This window comes from Gopherus flavomarginatus, chromosome 8 (genome assembly GCF_025201925.1).
Source record: "Gopherus flavomarginatus isolate rGopFla2 chromosome 8, rGopFla2.mat.asm, whole genome shotgun sequence".
NCBI lineage: Eukaryota > Metazoa > Chordata > Testudines > Testudinidae > Gopherus > Gopherus flavomarginatus.
The window spans coordinates 112914754-112932859 of NC_066624.1; the positions used below are offsets into that span (position 1 = coordinate 112914754).

Consider the following 18106-nt stretch of genomic DNA (forward strand, 5'->3'; position numbering starts at 1 on the left):
GGAGTGACGTGATTGTTACATGAGGGTTGAATTTGGCTCAATGTGTATATATGGTTCAGTCACATGAGTCTGAGCCAGGAAAAATCAGACTCTGAACAGCAGAGTAACAGGTGTTTTCTCTCTTGTTCTGCCTGCAAATTCCCATTGCGATGGATAAGGTTTTGTGGTTAGAGCGAGAGGAAATGTATGACTTAAAACTTGATCTTCCCTAGCCAGGCCTAAGCCTTATCAATGAAATTTACCCTCACTCCACACTGAAGTCACTGTTGAAAAGTTGTGAGGGATGTGAATGGAAAATGTGTCTCAATGATCCTTAGTATAACTATAACTGGGCTTGACTTTGCCCACCCCCAGCCCAGTCCCCAGGAGAAGATTTTCAGTGTGTTAGGCCTTCATCCGCTGCATTACAGTAGGGCACTCCTCACTAGTCCCATTTCTGCAATCAGTGCCTGCGCAAGAACTGGAAGATGGGGCTCTGCATGGGGATGACATGGGGATAACATCGGGCTTTGTGGGGAGAACGTACATTCCCTGTCACATCTTTAGCTTCTTCAGGCAGGGAAGAAATCTGCTTTCTGGATAACGTCTTTGCCGTTTGGTCTTTAGGTTTCCATGTTGGGCTGCATTTTTCAAATTTACATACACATCTTTCCCCGTACCCAGAGAAGTGCCCTGGTCCCAATACACCACCTGAATTCATGAAGTGCTCTGCAGGCATCAGACAAACACGACCCCCAAACCTGCAGCTTGAAATTCTCCCAAAGAACTTCAAAAGCAAAATCACAGGAAAAAGCGACTCACTTTATTTATTTTTAACTGTAGTTTGGCAGCTAACACAAGAGTCTTAGTACGGTACATTGACTAGCCTGGCAGCAACAGAGGAGAATCAGATGCTCATTGGTTTACAGGAAGTTTGCAAAACTCTAATCTTCTTTAGCGTACTTGTAACTGGACAGAAGAAGAGTTCAGATGGTCAATAAAGCTTCATAGATAATGGTAATTCTCCATAAAGTAACTCCTGTCAAGGGTACAGCTGCAAGAGACACTGCTTGCATCTCTCAAACGATGTTCACACAACCCCCCTCTGAATCTCTTACCTATGAAACAGTGAAAATAGTTGAAGTTCAATATAAACTAGGAAAAGTCGTCCTCTTTGGCTTTTAGTTCTCTTCGTCGTGTTCATAGATTGGGTTGATGTAGATTTCATTCTTGCTGTTTTCTGCAAAGTCTTTTCTCTTCAAAGGAGGCCACGTTGGATCCTTCTCCAGCTTCCTCTGCCACTTCCGATACTGGCTGCGAGACTGGAATTGACAGCATTTCTTAATCAGCAGCCAGAGATGTCTGTTTTGCAGGACGACATCCTGTGAAGTGAAACAGAACTGCTGATACTGGCTCCCTTTACAGCTCTGAAGTGAGTACCATTCCCCTCCTACTAAAGCAGCGTGGGTCAAATTCTGCCCTCACTTACATACAGGAATATTGCTAGCCAGGGCCTGAGCCCACACTTGTGCCCCCCAAACTCCTCCAGGCTTCCAGATAGGTGGGGTCCGGCCCTTATTCACCTGTTGCATTGGAATTACAAAGCATGCAACTTTCCAATCCCACATTAATCTCTCTTCCCAGGTTACAAGCAGAATCTCCTGTTACATGCATGCAAAGTAGGGATTTCAGTTTGGTTTATCTGAAAGGATAACCAGAGCCTGATTTTCAGCCTGGCCATAAACTTCCTTTTGTGAGGTTTCAGCTTGGCAGGAACAAATAAATGTAGGTGCAATGCTGTGCCTACAAATGTCACTTCCAAGTTGAAGTACCTAATTTGTGAGCTCTCACTCCTACAGTGACAAACCATACCTGTAGCTGTTTGCATCTACGTATCGGGGCACAAAGCGGGCAGTTTTTAACAAGTTGGCCCCAAATGTCTGCCTCCGGTATTGAAACGTGCAGTGCTACAACCTAGTGTCCACAAGCACTATTCTCCAGCAGGTGATCTAGGACTCACTCATCTTCTCAGAAAATGTTCAGTCTTATTGCTTCCAAAGGGAATACATGTGAGAAGGAGCAGTGTAGTACACACACCTTGGTGTGCAGAAAGTGGGTTTGGTTTATTTAACAGGTTACTTGATGTACTACTAATACTAGATGTATTTAGGGTACATAGTTTTAAAGGAAGATAATGTTGCAGCTGAAAGGGGAAGAAGAATCATAGAAAAAGTTGGGCTGGAAAAGACCTCAAGAGATCATCGAGCCCAGCTCCCTGCGCTGTGGCAGGACCAAGTAACCTGGACCATCCCTCACAGGGGTTTGTCCAGCCGGTTCTTAAGCACCTCCAGTGACAGGGATTCCACTACGTGCCTTGGAAGCCTGTCCCAGAGCTGAACTCCCTGGAGATTTAGAAAGAGTTTCATAATAGTTAACTTAGATATTGCTTGCTGCAGACTAGGTTGTTACTGCTTGTCCTGCCTTCAGTGGGCATGCAGAGCAATTGATCCCCATTCTCTTTAGAACAGCTCTTAACCGATTTGAAGACTGTCAGCAGGCCCCCCTCTCAGGGTGTTTTTCTCAGGACTAAACAAGCCCAGTTTCTTGAACTTGTCCTCGGAGGTCAGGTTTTCTAAACCTGTTATCATTTTGTGGCTGTGAGGCAAACCCGCAGCCAGACGGGGCTGCTCACTCAGCTACAATGACTCACCTACCCCAGTCAAGGAGCCGGGAGCACAGGCGTGGACCTGGTGCAGTTCACCCCCCTTTCTGACACTTCTGCGGCAAGAGGGAGGCCCTGGCATGCATCTACCTCAAGTGCGCCAGGTTGCAGCCCCTTTTCCAGCTCCTCCAGAATTTCCCCACACCTCCTGAACCCCATCCATGGCCCCACGAAGTCATGAGACTCCTCATTAACCTTCTCTTGCTACTGGCCAAGGTACCTGCCACCATGCCAGGAGGAGGAAGCTGGACGGGGAGGTGTTCTGTGAGTGGGGGGCCTATTTTTGATTCTTCCTTAGGTCACGTCTCTGGGCAGAGTTCCTCTGGGCCACGTCCACTGGCTCCCTGGACACCTTCGAGGAGCAGCGAACGCTGTTTGTGGTTCTCTGCTCGGTGTACCCCGCTGGATCCCTGCTTTTGACTCTGTGACTCTGACTCTCATCCTGGGGGACATTTGTTATCTCTGGAATTATTTGAGCTCTGGGTCCAGTGGCTCCTCCCCTTTGGCTGTAGGGGTCGTTTAGAAGTGCGCAGGCTTGTGCCCACCCATTACCTCCCCCCGACACTCAATAGTACAATGACTCACCCCTCCAGCAGAGCCTGCAGTGACTCATCTCTCAGGTGTGCTGCAGCAGCCTATCCCGGGGCAGGGCATGACCTTGCTCCAGCCCTGTTCCTAACTGCCCTAGCCTTCCACGTGCCTCCTGACACCCAGGCCCTTGGACTGACTCCAACCCAGCTCTGACTTTCAGCCCGCCTCCAGATTGTGGCTACAATCCTGATTTGGCCTGCCTACGGACTCTGAGCCCGGTTCTGACCCACGGCGCATCCCCAGGTACCAGCATTGGCGCTGCTCTCAGCCTCTCTTGACTCTCAATCCAGCTTTGGCCCTTACTGCTGTCCTCGTCCGCCGCTCCAACCGCCAGGCCTGACCACCTAGAACCCAGAGCCTGACAGTTGCTCTTTTCTGGACTTGCTCCAATCTATCCACATCTTTCTTAAGGCATGTGGTGCCAAGAACTGCACACAGGACTTCAGCTGGGGCCTCACCCGTGCTGAGCAGAGCAGGATAATTACCTTCTGTGTCATACATACATCACTCCTGTTCAGAGGCGCCGACTTTCTTCTTTCCGCCCCGCCCCGTCCCCATTCCGCCCCTTCCCCAAGGCCCCTCCGCGAGGCCCTGCCCCTGCCCCACCCTCCCATGAGCATGCTCTGCTCCTGTTCCACCTCTTCCTGCCCCCACTCTGCCCCCCAGTGCCTCCTGCCTGCTGCTGAACAGCTGATTGGCTGGTGGGTGCTGAGCACCCACTGGTTTTTTCTGTGAGTCTCCAGCCCCAGAGCACCCACGGAGTCGGCATCTGTGCTACACTGCAGAATGGTAGTAGCCTTTTTTGCATCTGCATCACATTGTTGGCTGATGTTCATTCTGTGTTCCACTAGACTCCCCCGGATCCTCTTCAGCAGTCCTGCCACCTCGCCAGCTAGTCCCCTTGTTGTGTTTGAACAGGAAGAACTCAGCACTTCCACTAGACTTCCTGGTCCTCAGTAAAATGGGTAAGTGAAAGCGCTCACCTCCACAAAGAACGATACACAAAATGTGACAAACAGCATGATTAAGATGTAAACTCTCCAGATCGTTGGAGTGCAGAGAAGCTGTTGGAAAAAAAACACAAGTCATTTGAATGTGTTTTCAAGATTCTCATGGATTCCTAACAATCTGTAAGACCAACTAGTTGTATTTTTCCTTGGATCAGCACTGAAGTTAAAGAAATCTTAGTGCCATCTTATCTTCTCAGAGATCCCTGAATGGATTAAGTCATGTTAAAATGGATCCTATTTTTTTGCTTTCCTAAGGTGCAGAAGACCTAAATGTATCTGAAGCAGCTGCTTGAAATGGGTTTAGTGACAGACAAGGCAGTTATCGCTTCAGCATTTAACATTAATGAAACCCTATTTAACATCATGACCAGGGAAGTGGGGGAGGATGAAGTGCCCACTGTGTTTGGAAAGGAGTTGTCAGGACCAGTGGCATACCCAGTACTCCCTCCCACCATGGCCACGGCATGCCTTTCCAATGAGACTGGGGAAAGTTCCTCCCCAAAGTTCAGGCTGTCCTTGTTTGGGGATAAGGCAGAAAGCAGTGCTCTGCACCATGCACCTGTATTCTAAGGATGAGTGCATTAAACACGGACACCTCTCCACTGAAGTTTCTGCTGTATAGACACAGAGGAGCGCTAGCCAATGGTAGCATCAGTCCTGAAGGATGGGTGTTAGCAAGGGTGCAGTTAGGACTCTCTGCCCAGGAGTATCCCATGTAGAATACAGGCCTGGTGGTTTCTATCATTTTGCTACCCGGTTGTGAGTACAGCAGTCGGAGCCCTGCCCTGCAGTCACTCCATGAGCAAAATGTCCATTTAACGATGTGGAGTTTTTCTATTAGAGCAGGAGCAAGGCCAAATCAGTCAATAAATCTCTAATACCATCATATCAATGGATCACATTCTGCATTGCTTGTGCAAAAGTGGGTGCACAACTGGCTGAAGGATTCTGTTCAAAGAATAGTTATCACTGGTTATCTGTCAAAGTGGGAGGGCGTATCTAGTGGAGTCCTGCCAGGGTCAATTCTGGGTCCGGCACTATTCAATATTTTCATTAATGACTTGAATAGTGGAGTGGAGAGAGTGCTTATAAAATTTGTAGAAGGAGGGGTCACAGTACTTTTGAATACAGGATTAGAATTCAAGATGACCTTCACAAATTGGGAGAACTGATCTGAATTCAACAAGATGAAATTCAATAAAGTCAAGTGCAAAGTACTGCACTCAGGAAGGACTAACTGGCTATGTGATAGTACTGCCGAAAAGATTCTGGACGTTATGGTGGATCACAAACTGCATACGAGCCAACCATGTGATGCAGTTGCAAAAAGCCTAATATTCGGGGGGTGGGGGAAGGGGTAATAATAGGTGTGTCATATCTAATACGTGGAGGCAATTGTCCTGCTCCACTAGTCACTGGCGAGGCCTCAGCTGGAGTACTGTGTCCAGGTCTGGGCACGGCACTTTAGGTAAGATGTGGATAAATTGGAGAGTCCAGAAGAGAGCAAGAGAAATTATAAAAAGTTTTAGAAAACCAGACCTATGAGGAAAGATTTAAAAAACAGGGCACCGTTAGTCTTGAGAAAGTAAAGACTGGGAGCGGGACCTTATGAGTCTTCAGATATCTTAGGGGCCGTTATAAAGGATGGTGATCCATTGTCCTCCATGTCCACTGAAGGTAGGAGAAGAAGCAATGGGCTTAATCTGCAGCGGGGAGATTTAGGCTCAATATTAGGAAAAGCTTTCTAACGCTAAAGACAGTTAAACTCTGGACTAGGCTGCCAATCCCCGTCACTGGAGGTTGTTAACAACAGATTGGGCAAACACCTGGCAGGGCTGGTCTTGATTCTGCTTCAGAGAAGGAGTCCCCTCTAGCCCTGCATCTCTATGATTGATCAAAATGCAGAGAGGGTGAAAAGGACACACAAGCTCAGTTCCACTTACCTGCATTCCCTTGTATACAGCACTGATGTCAACAAAGAGGAGGAAAAGGCAAATTCCAAGCTGGGTGAGCAGCAGGACTGAAAATATGTCTGGGGGAACAAGAGCGTTGTGGCACTGTGAAGTGTTTTGGTAACCAGAACAACCCCTGCTACTGGACTGGGTTATTTATAAAGGGCTGGCAGCTCCTGAGATGTGTTGCAGAATTGCTATGCAGCACATCTCCTTGTTTAGCAAAACTTCCCAGTTCTACCACCAAACAACAGGAGCTGCAGAACTGAAACAAGAATGAGAGACTCCACACCGTTCTGTCACACAGAGGGCACATCAGTGTTACTGCATGGGCGATTTGCCAAATGCAGGCTTTAACTAATTCAACCAGTGTAAACTGAAAGCCACTCTGTGGAGACACAAGCTTCTCACCAGGATAGCATGGTCTCAGACGACAAGTGGCCTAAGTCCTGATGTATGCTCTGACCCATATGCACAACCAGTGAGGAGAGTGTGAACTTCACACGTGGACTATGGGAGCATATGATCCTCAGTGGTGTCGTGTTACCTAGGTGAAAGTGTTTCCTGAAGTAAGGGCTGGATGGTTCAGGGACTTGGAATCAGACACAGAGCCTTATGCTTCCGGGTTGCTAATACGTATCTTGCCCATACCCTCCATGCATGAAAGCTGTTGTCATTCTGCCTACTCATATGCAAGGAGCTGCTGGTTGCAGAGCAATTCCAAGTGGCCAGGTATCCACATCACAAAAATGCTGGCACCAAGCATCAGCCTTGGTCATTGCCTTGGTAAAGCAGCCAAGGATGAGTGAGCCCTGGTGAGTGAACTGCTCTGTGACACCCTCCAGATCAGGGTGAAGCACGTAGGAGAGGTAAGGAAGCAGGATGCCGGGCTGTCAAACCAGCGCCTTGCAGGAGCTCTGTGACATTTGCCAAAAGGCAGCTCCCTGTAAGAACAGGTGTGCATGTGTGTCACCAGACGCGGCTTGGGAGCTAGAAATCTGGTAGCTACCCCCGACTGCTGTTGTACAGAATACCTTGGGGCCTGCTCCATTCTAACGTACGCGCTGGAATTAAGCCTCCTGTGGCTGAGCAAAGCTTTCCTCTCGTTTCTCTAAGCACACAGCTGCAGGCAGAAAGGAGCTACCTATTAATCAAGAGCTACTAGGGGGTCGTTCAATCACTCTGCAGAACGGAAAGTGATAAAATTTCGTGCCTTTATCACAGAATTTTCTGCTCCTGTCCCACAGAACGTATGCCAGACAGAGCTGGGTCCCTCAAAGATCACAAGGAGATCATTTTTGTTTATGGAATTTCAGGAAATAAATCTCCCCCTTTTTATTATCTGTCTTCAAATTTTAACAAACAGTTCTGGCATTAACTGCTGTGTTTCTCTCTAAATGCCCACTTCCCAAACACGTCCAGGTTCTCCTTTCTCGGGTCATGCTGGTATTCAAATTAACCTGGAGGAAAAAGCCTACACCTGGGGCATGGCTGAGCCTGGCCTCCAGCTGGTGAAATGGGAGCTGACTTGCATGAATAACAGCTTGCTATGCTGGTCATGGGGTCAAGTCCAGATAAATCACAAAAGGAGGAGGTAAATCAAAGTATTTCTCTTAGCAAACTATGTGTCCCTGTTATTTTAACAGTAAATACCTGGAAAGCACATGTTAATGCAGCTATACTTACAGTTGGTATAGATGGGTTTCCTGAATGGCTTTCCCTTGGAAAAGACAAATGCTAGAATTATGCAGTTGATTGTCGTTAGTGGCCATAGCGTGGTGTCTTCATAGCTTAGAACGCTGCTGGGGATGTCCGTGGCATTTGCAGTTCCATTCCTGTTTGGAATGGTCAGGGAGTGGGTTGCTGGAGGACACTCTCTGCAAAAGAATCACCAGTATTTATGAGGCACTTGCTTATACTCACTCGGCTGTGACTGGCTAGAATAAAGCAGCTTTCGCTATCATATCTTATCCCCCCCCGTGTTTCTACTGTGCCTATCACTGTAATGTCTAGGTGTCACACACCAAAATAAAAGCTGTGTTTAATTCTGTTCAGAAAGGCTTAACCTCCCTTCTCCACCTGGTTAACACCTCTGCTCTGAGGGCAGAGATGGTGACTGGGGCACAGGAAGGGGAACCTTTCCACTAGCAGCCTCCGCATTCATGGGCAAGTGTTCAACCATAGAAGTACAGAACATCAGCAGCAATAAAGGGGCCCAGTCATAGCCCTGTAAATCAGGGAAAGTTCCCACTGCAAACCTTTGCCATATTTCCTGCCCTGAATGTGCATTTCTCCATGATGACAGGATGTAAAGGGCTCCTGGATTTGGAGAGAGATTTTAAACTAAATAACACACAGAGAAGAAGCCCAATTCCCCACTCCGTTACAACAGTTTGCCCCTAAAATTAATCAAATTACACTAATGTAAGAGAAAGCAGAATCGAACCCAAGGTCTCCATATGCTCCCAGGAGAAGCTGTGTCACGACAGGATACCAGGAGAGGGCAGCATGGAGGGGAGCAAAGAGCAATAAGTGGATTTGTTTGACAACATGAAACTGAGGTTTGAGTCCGTTTATCTTTTTTTCTTGCATTAGCACCAGCTTGCTTCACGGCCCTGGCTATTCACTGTTGACTACCTGCATGAGGCTAAACGCAATAGTCTCACTTGGGCTAGATGCTCCATTCTGCTGTATGCTGCGGAAAGGAACAAGTCACAGAAGATAGGAGATGAATAGGGGGAGGAAGAAAGTGGCGTCTGGACCTGTTCATGCCTAGCTGCAGGCAACCATTCCACAGCCGACTCTACAGCGTGCATGGGATGTGGAGCGAGAGTGAGACTAGCTGAAGGATGGAGAAGCCGTGGTTAGTGCCCACTGCCCCCAAACACTGCAGTACTGTTTTATATTTCAGCACGCTTCCGTCTCGGCTGGCAGCGTTATTTTGCAAGACTGGGATTAGAAATGGGAAGCAGAGGATTTACCTGTGGTTGACCATCTCCGAGTACCAAGGCTGCTGCTTCACCAGAAGGAAGCCACAGACCAGCATGATTGCAGTAATGCCCATATGGAGAATCACTGAGAGCAGCAAAGGAGGAGAGATGAGCTGCCCTGGAGGTCGGTAAGGGGCCAGCTTTGGGTAGGCCTGCGTCAAACTCACTGAAAAAGAGAACACACATTTCCTCTCCAAGACAATGCAGCCCTGGCTGCCAGGGATGGCTCCAGGGGTTTTGCCGCCCCAAGCAGTCAAAAAAAAAAAAAGTCACGATCGCGATCTGCAGCAATTCAGCGGGAGGTCCTTCGCTCCGAACTGGAGCGAGGGACCATCCACCGAATTGCCGCTGAATAGTTGTCTGTGCCGCCCCTCTCCGGAGTGGCTGCCCCAAGCACCTGCTTGCTAAGCTGGTGCCTGGAGCCAGCCCTGCTGGCTGCTCCACTGCTAGGCTGGGTGCATGACCAGTCCCAGCCTGACACTAAAGCCGTTCTGCGTGTATAGCACACTGACTTGCCCACGTGTGAAGGCTGCAAGGTTTGTCCAGCATAAATGGGAAAGCTATGGCCTTATTCGCCCTGCCGTGACTGCTTTTGTGGCTACACCCTGCCCTCCAGCAGGTAAAGTGACCACACTGAACAGCAAAGCAATGCAAGTTACGCCATTGCCACCTGCTCACTCCCATATCCTGGCCCTTTGATGCTGTGGCTTTACCTGCTGGGAACCAGTGGGTGAGTCCTATTTGGCGCTTGGCCCATTGTCATTCAGTATCACCACCGGAGGCTGAACATTGCCACAAAACCACAGAAAACATCACATCTCAGTGCTATAGGTTGTTGTCCTCTCAGAGGGTCTCTACAAGTCCTGCACTGTGTTTCCACAGGCCTGGTCTGACAGGCTCAGCCTGTATTATTATGAATTACTTGTTTTCCCATAGCGCCCAGTGGCCTCAGCCAAGATCAGGCCCTGCAGTGCTGGGCGATGAATAGATTCACAAGAAGAGCCAGCGCCTGCATAAAGAGCTTATGATCTAATAGGCAAAGTGTGCAAACCCTGGGAGAAATGGCACATTATTGTCTCCACTAACAGGTACAGAGTGATTTACTCAAGAGCACACAGGGAGGCTATGGCAGAGCTCGGACTTGATCCCAGCTCATCAGAGTTCCAGCCTAGTGTCTTAACCATCAGCCAACCCTTCCTCTTCAGCTGCCATAGGGGTCTGAATGCTGCATACTCTGGACAGGAGAAGTGTGGCTGTACTTCCACACCCTGCTCTCAGTTCCACCCAGGTAGCCCCACTGAAGTCAGTGGTTATGGTGTAAGTATCAGCAGAATCTGCCTCGCTGTTTAGATTTCTAAAAGAAAGCAAAGTCGATTGTTTACACACACAGACTTAAGCACACCCTTTGCAGAGCTGCTTACTTGTTAAGCAAACCAGAAGGGTGATGACAACATCTTGCATAAGGTACTGGTAGTTCCCAAAGATCTGAAGTTGCTGAAAGAAAGAAAAAAAGCCCATCTAAGGTTCCCATGACGGCAGGTTTGGTAAGATTATTTCATTATTATACATGTTTCCATGGCACCCATCAGCTGAGTATGAGCCCAGACCAGTGTATCTTTGCACTGTCTCTGTGAAATCATAATCCTTAATATGACTTTGGAGCTACATAATGCCTCTCCCAGTACTCTCAAATCAAAAGGCACAGCCTGGTAAGTCTTACGGACCAGTTCCTCCGCACAGCCCCACTGAGTCAGTGCCAAAGTACATTGGCTAAGGAGCAGACCCTAGGATTGTGGTAGGTGCCTGTACAGGGTTCCATTAACTGACACAAATGACAGGGCCAATTTCAGCCCTGCCCGAAGCACATACACGTGGCAGTAACTTCAGGCCTGCCTTTGTCTAATGTGATGGGAACACAGACAAAGCTGTTGAACCAAAGTTGGTGCCCGTGCAGATAGGGTGAAGACTTGGTAGCTGGTTTCAGCTATTCTGATATGAAAACAGATTAGTTGTTTTATTTAATCAATAAGAAGTTCTGCACTGCTGATTTTTTTTATCAGCAATATACTAGCTGTGAACCATTTTAAATACAACAGTAGCAATCTTCTGCAGTTTCTCTGCTTGCACATGAGCGATCTTTGCCTGCTGTGCTTGTCTGCTCTGTCTGTGACATTACCAGAATCTGATGTTACTGTGTTTACTAGGGCACTAACTCTGCAAACATTCATGTGCTTCACTTTACGTATGTTAGGAGCCCCACTGAACTCCTTGGCACTACAGTACCTGTGCAAAAGGAAGCATGTGCATAATTCAGCAGGAGTTTTGCCTGAGTAGAAGTTGCACAAGTATTTCTCCTACATAATAATAGTCTTGTGCTCAAGCAATGACACAGAAGAAACCTCTTTCCTCTTACAGCATCTTCCTTATCACTACCTCTCCCCAGCCTATCTTCTCTCACATAAGAGCTTTCCCCCAACATTCCTTTGTGGGGACTGGCCCTTTAAATTTGGAAGAGTGAGGCAGCTGTGCCCCTAAGGGAACCATTTTGTTACCAGTCCTGCTTGCTGTATCTCCTTCTCTTTCAGCTGGTGAGTACTTTTAACTACTCTTATGTTTTCCCTTCCTTCTGGGGGAGCTGGCCCATTTTCACAGGACTTGTTCTGTAGCCCCACTAACAGTAAATGTGACTGATTTCTGCTATCTGTTACCCGGCTTGTGACACCTTGACAATACTTTGGAGCAATGCAGAACTTTGCTTCCTAGCTATGGGATGTTAGTAAGGATTACAATCTGGAGAAAGACACAGCTCATTGATGAGAGATTGGTTTTAGACACATACCCAGTAAAGCAGAGCAGTGCCAATAAACTGAGTCAGGCCGTACAGGGTCAGGTACTTAAACACAGCAAAAGAAGCAACCAAAGCAGCACGACCTTCCCTGTAAAGAGAAAAATTCTGTGGTGACTATAGAACAAGCAATTTTAACAGCTATAGGGCTCTGCCGAAGACAAGCAGCTCAGTTTGTTTGAATTTTAGTTCATGGTGTTACAAGGAAATTTACTTTGTTTTTTCAGGACCTATTTTTGTATTTATATGTGAGTGTACTCCTGATTTTGCATTAGTGGTTTCAGGGAAAGCGGTGACCGTCGTGTGACTGCAGGTAATAGAAGTTGCATAGGGAACAATCCTGCACACAGTGCTTTGAAATGTAGTGTATAAATAACGTACTAGAACAGATAGCCCACAGTGAGATTGCTTTACCTGATCAGCTCGGGCACACACTCTATGTTGGGAACTTGGGAAGTGAAAGGCGAAGCCACCGATGCCTCCTGCTCTGACAATGATATCCCTGCGTGGGCCATTTTCAAAGCCTGAAATACACCAGTGTATGAGCAGGATAAGACATTACTACAGACTTCATCACCCTGACCATGTGAACTTGCTCCTCACAGTATGTCCTGTATGTTTTCATGACTGTGAAATACATGTCGTAGACTGCGAAATCTGGTCTCCCTTGCAATAGCCAGATTTCCCGGGGGAGACCAGATTTCCCAGACTTGGGTGGCCGGAGAATAGCAGTTTCTGGTTGGGAGTCCAGCTCTGAAGGCAGTGCCACCACCAGCAGTAGCGCAGAAGTGAGAGTGGCATACTTTGGGGGGATGTGTTGGCACTTTATGGAGGGGGTAGAGGGCTGGCCTTACAGGTGGGTGAGCGGGTGACCACCCTGGGCCTCGTGGTCAGGGGGGCCTGTGGTCACCCCCCCCCCATACATGCACAGACAGCCCAAGGCCCCTTTAACTCCCAAGCGCTGGGCCTGGAGACAAGGAGGTGCAGAACTGCGGGCACCCCAGCCAGGGGCCCCTATTGTGTGCTGGGCTCCAGCTGCTAGTCCCAGATGGGCTGTAGAGGGCCAGGACTTCCTCTTCCTCCGCACAGGCCACTTCCGATGCCATCCCGGTAATCACCCCCAAGTGTGGGAAACTCTGAGACTACCAGCTGGGAGTCCAGCTCTGAAGGCCAGTGCTGCTGCCAGCAGCAGCGCAGAAATGAGGGGGGCATGGTATGGTATTGCCACCCTTACTTCTGCACTGCTGCTGGTGGTGGCACTGCCTTCAAAGCTGGGTGCCTGGCCAGCAGCCTCCCTCCGATTGCCAAGCTCTGAAGACAGCAGCACAGAAGTAAGGATGGCAACACTGTGATTCCCCTACAATACCCTTGCAATTCCCCCCACGATCCTGTTTTGGGTCAGGATTCCCACCGTTACAATACTGTGAAATTTCATATTTAAATATCTGAAACCATGACATTTACAATTTTTTTAATTCTATGATCGTGAAATTGACCAAAATGGACCATGAATTTGATAGGGCTGTATTTATAGTTAATGACTAGGCTATTCCACCATGCATCCCAGAAGATTACACTGCCTTTGGAAATGTAAAAATATAAGAAAGGAACATTCCTATCCAATATATCTCATCATACCCAATAACTCTAGTTGAGTGCATATTTACATGAAGAATTCCATCAAAGAATGTTTCTAAAAGGGACACATTGAAGGATATATTGATTGTATGTTCTGACAACCTAATTTGGACAGTGCTGTTAGAATGTTTCATGGCAATAGATTAAGCTACTCTTTTCATGGCACTTGGCAGAATGACAAAAGGAAAGACACCATTTCAGGAGGATGAAGGATTTTTGTTTCTACGTACCCCGCAGTCATTGGCTCCATCTCCACACATACCCACATAGTAACTGAGAGGGACAAACAAAAAAAATTAATAGGTGAACTTTGTACTTAATTGTTTTATCATTTAAGATACTCTCTCATATACTCATTTAGGATCTTCAAATATGTCACATCAGAACAAAGAGGTGACTGACTACATTTCACCTACTGCCCTAGTATAGGAGTGTGTGTTGGTGGAGTAAGGGATAGAGAGGTGGCTGTTTTCCTATGGTACTTACTCCAATTTTGTGTTTTGTTTTTAACTTGCTTACGTTTTAACGTTGTCAGATCATTTATGAATATGTCAAACAGCAGAGATTCCAGTACAGCTCCTTAGGGAACTCCGCTATTTACCTCTCTCCATTGTGAAAACTGACCATTTATTCCTACTCTTTGGTTCCTATGTTTTAGCTGGTCTCTGATCCATGAGAGAACCTTCCCTCTTATCCCATGACTGCTTATTTTGCTTAAGAGCCTTTGGTGAGGGACTTCGTCAAAGGCTTTCTGAAAGTCCAAAGACACTATACCATAGTTTTATCAGTGAGTGCAGCTGGAAAGAGGCAGACCCATTATCATGTGACCAGCCAATTCTCCGCAGATAGTTTTGGGAACCTCTGCACTAATATCTATACAACATGCTAGAAAGTGTTTTTGAGAGTTCAGTTGTGTGACCCATTACTGAGCAACAAAGAAGACTGCAGTGTTCAGCACAGGGAAACCTGCGCTGTCTTTGTCCCTGCTCAGCACTACCTCAACAGTGTACACGCAGGGTTTTCAATCTCTGGAGTGGTCACTGCATCAGAAGCAATCATTTTACTGTAAAAAAGTTACAAAAAGTATTTCTCTTGCCTCTGCATTGCAGACAACGTTTACAAACAGTGTGGTATCTGGCCATGGGAAATATTAATTTCCACATTAATGCCTGAATGAGCCAGTTTCAGTCCAGTATCAGGTGCCAGATTTGATCTGCTTTTCGCAGCCTGGGGTAACTCCATTCAGCTCGGGTGGAGCAACTCTGTGGTAAATGAAATTGGGGTCTGACCCATGTATTTTTATTTCATCCTGCCACTCATGCTTCATGGTGCCTGTTATATATTATAACGTAGAGAGTAGTGGCTAACATTATTCTAAGGCTAAAGTCGCTGCAGTTGTGTATTAGGTGTGAATTTGGGTGAAAGTGGACCATACACTGCAAGCTCAGAGGGTATATAGAGCTTTTAAGCCTGGAGAAAGGGTGGGGAAGAAAGCTGAGTTCTGTAATCAGAAGTAAAGATACACTGTGCTTTACTTCTCTGTGCTGCAATATCTATTGTAATTATGTTTAGAAAACATTCTGCTGAACCTACTTCAGTTTTTGAAATTCTTCAATGAGGCTGGATTTCTGCCCAGGAGACATTCTAGCAAAAACAGTCCCATTCACTAGTATCTGTAGAGGGAAGAATATTGAGGTACTAGATTGAAAAAACAAACCCCAAATATTTTAACGCTGTTAGGAATCCAGTGTCCCTTGTATGATACCTAGCAGCATAAGGGAGAATTCAGCCCTGCTTCATTATTGAATCAGATGGAATAGCATCTTACTGCTTTTCATCTTTGATCTACTGGTGGTATTGAACCAACCCACCTGATCTAAACCTCCTCCCCACATGTTGGAGTTTTTGGAATCTGAACCTGATTCTTCTCATAAAAATCTGTACCAAAACCCAGGGTCACAAGATCCACAAATTTCGAAGTGTTTAAAATCCAGTTCCAAAATAAGGGCGTGACACCAACACCAAGTCCATTGAAGTCAATGGGAGTCTTTCCAATGACTTTAATAGACTTTGGATCAGCCTGTAGGAGTTTGCAATGTGATCCCATCTCTGTGTGATCATTTTCCTGCAGCATGAACATTATCCCTTTAAATTTAGCTCAACTCTTCTGGATCAAACAGCATATCCAGGCTATGTGATCCTTTTATCATTCACCAATAGCGCTAGTGACCAGTTTTATTAGTTACTACCACAGCTCTAGAAATGCTGATTCATGCCTGTGTTTTTCCCTAATTGGACTGCTACAATTAAATGAATTCTGTGCTTCCTCTTATCCGCTTGTGAGACAGATGAATATTTAAAATGCCCTAAATGGCATTATTTGAAGCCTCAGCAAAATGAACACCGACCAGCTAAGAGAGGAGCATTCAGAATAAAGTTGCGGAACACAGAGGCCATTGCACGGTCACGGTCTCTTTGTTGAGAATGAGCTGAGTGACTCACACCTGTTTATCAGTACAGCACCTTTGAAATTCAATGTTTTTGTAAAACCAGCTCTTTGTTTCCTCGCAAACTTACTTTTGGCAGCAAACTCTTGAAATGCTTCACTATAATCTGATAGGATTTTCCATTCAAGGCAAAGTGGTAATTGTTGCTTTCCCTTTCAGGAATGGTTCTTTCCTCAATATTAACACATGTGTCCTAGAAATCAGATGAGTTATTCTTAGACTGGGATCATAATGTCTTAATATGTGATTAATGAAAGGGACAAATGTACTTGCTCAAATCATGACTGTATTGTGGTTAGTGGCTAGAGAACTGGAATCTAGAAGCCTGGGTTTCACTGTCCACCTTGTCACAAACCTTGGAAAAGACATTTAACCACCTTGTGCCTCAGTTTTCCATCAATAAAATGGGGATAATATTTACCTCACCTACCATCCCTTTGTAAAACTTTGTGGCTCTGTCTCCATGTGACTACTTATTTGTGGTCTAACACTTGTTAATTACTACATGTTAACCAACGTGATTGGCAATTATGCTATAGAAATTACACTGAAGTTTGTTTCCAGACACAACATATGTTTCTAGTTGTATTTAACCATAGAGCCGTACTAGGTGAATGAGACATGCTATATACCTGCAGAGTACTATTATTATTTGCTATTATATTTTATGAGTTGTTCTGAGCTGATGGCTATATCAAATATCACTTCCCCAGCTGATGGAACATTTAAAAAAAATCCTGCATGTTTTCTTCATGTCACAGCAACTTCAAGTCTATTGGGCAAAGTAGTAAAAAAACCACTTTTCACATATTAAAAGCCTCAGTGCTTCATTAAATCCCATCAGCATTTGAAAAGTGACCACGTCCCCCAGTTGTGCTTACAGTGATTCCAGCTGCCATTTGTTTGCTATCTTCCACTAGTTGCCAGGTAATGGATGCTGGGGTGGGTCCTTCTGGTTCACTTGCTTCAATGAGAATCACTTTGCTGGTCTTGGAAATCATACCAGAATTTTTGGCCACAGTAACAGCTGTCTGAAGGTTGTCACCTGTCAAATAAACAAGTGAGGCAGATTGTCTCTTCTATCTACTGCAACTTTACTATTGTTGCTGCGCTACACACTGTGCCCACCCCAAGCGTTCATTCCCCCAGTTTTTTCTAGACACCAGAGGGCCGATTCTCCACTGTTACACGAGGGGTATGCTACTGTAATTGTTTAACTCAGGGGCATTGCACTAATCTAGAGCTAGTGCAGGGGTCGGCAACCTTTCAGAAGCGGTGTGCCGAGTCTTCATTTATTCACTCTAATTTAAGGTTTGGCGTGCCAGCAATATATTTTAACATTTTTAGAAGGTCTCCTTCTATAAGTCTATAATATATAACTAAACTATTGTTGTATGTAAAGTAAATAAGGTTTTCAAATTATTTAAGAAGCTTCATTTAAAATTAAATTAAAATGCAGAGCCCCCCCAGAGCGATGGCCAGGACCTGGGCAGTGTGAGTGCCACAGAAAATCAGCTTGTGTGCCGCCTTCAGCATGCATGCCATAGGTTGCCTACCCCTGAGCTAATGTAACAAGGACAGCAAGTCCGAGGACCAGATCCTGTGAGCCATTGGCTCATGGAACTCCTGTTGTCCAACGTGGGAGTTCTGTACCTGGAGGGCTACAGGGTCAGGCCCAGAGACGATACCTGTGATCATAACGCTCCTGATGCGGGCAGTGCTGAGTTCTTCCAGCACAGGCTTGGTCTCTGCCTTCAGCCGATTTTCCATTATCAGAAGGCCCAGGAACGTCAGGTCAGACTCCACTTCCTCCCTGAGAATGAAGATAACACCCCGAGAGATTGTTTCCATAGTGTTTGGGGTGGGAGCAGC

At 46.4% G+C, this 18106-nt stretch overlaps 1 protein-coding gene across 4 annotated transcripts in view; it reads right to left on the bottom strand.

Moving 5' to 3' along the window:
* Positions 1 to 780: 780 nt before the first annotated feature.
* ATP13A5 (ATPase 13A5) overlaps positions 781 to 18106 on the bottom strand; it is a 57631-nt gene continuing 40305 nt past the window's right edge. Inside the window, exons 18-30 of one of the 4 annotated variants that reach the window (XM_050963867.1) lie at positions 17923 to 18047; positions 17116 to 17279; positions 16305 to 16427; positions 15321 to 15400; positions 13958 to 14000; positions 12504 to 12613; positions 12084 to 12180; positions 10666 to 10738; positions 9236 to 9410; positions 7941 to 8131; positions 6246 to 6334; positions 4276 to 4356; positions 781 to 1361 (exon numbers count right to left, since the gene is read on the bottom strand). In XM_050963867.1, the coding sequence (XP_050819824.1) occupies positions 1161 to 1361; positions 4276 to 4356; positions 6246 to 6334; positions 7941 to 8131; positions 9236 to 9410; positions 10666 to 10738; positions 12084 to 12180; positions 12504 to 12613; positions 13958 to 14000; positions 15321 to 15400; positions 16305 to 16427; positions 17116 to 17279; positions 17923 to 18047 (1552 nt within the window). In that variant the 3' untranslated portion in view covers positions 781 to 1160. The remainder of the gene's footprint in view (positions 1362 to 4275; positions 4357 to 6245; positions 6335 to 7940; positions 8132 to 9235; positions 9411 to 10665; positions 10739 to 12083; positions 12181 to 12503; positions 12614 to 13957; positions 14001 to 15320; positions 15401 to 16304; positions 16428 to 17115; positions 17280 to 17922; positions 18048 to 18106) is intronic. The other 3 variants (XM_050963868.1, XM_050963869.1, XM_050963870.1) reach the window with 3 other exon arrangements.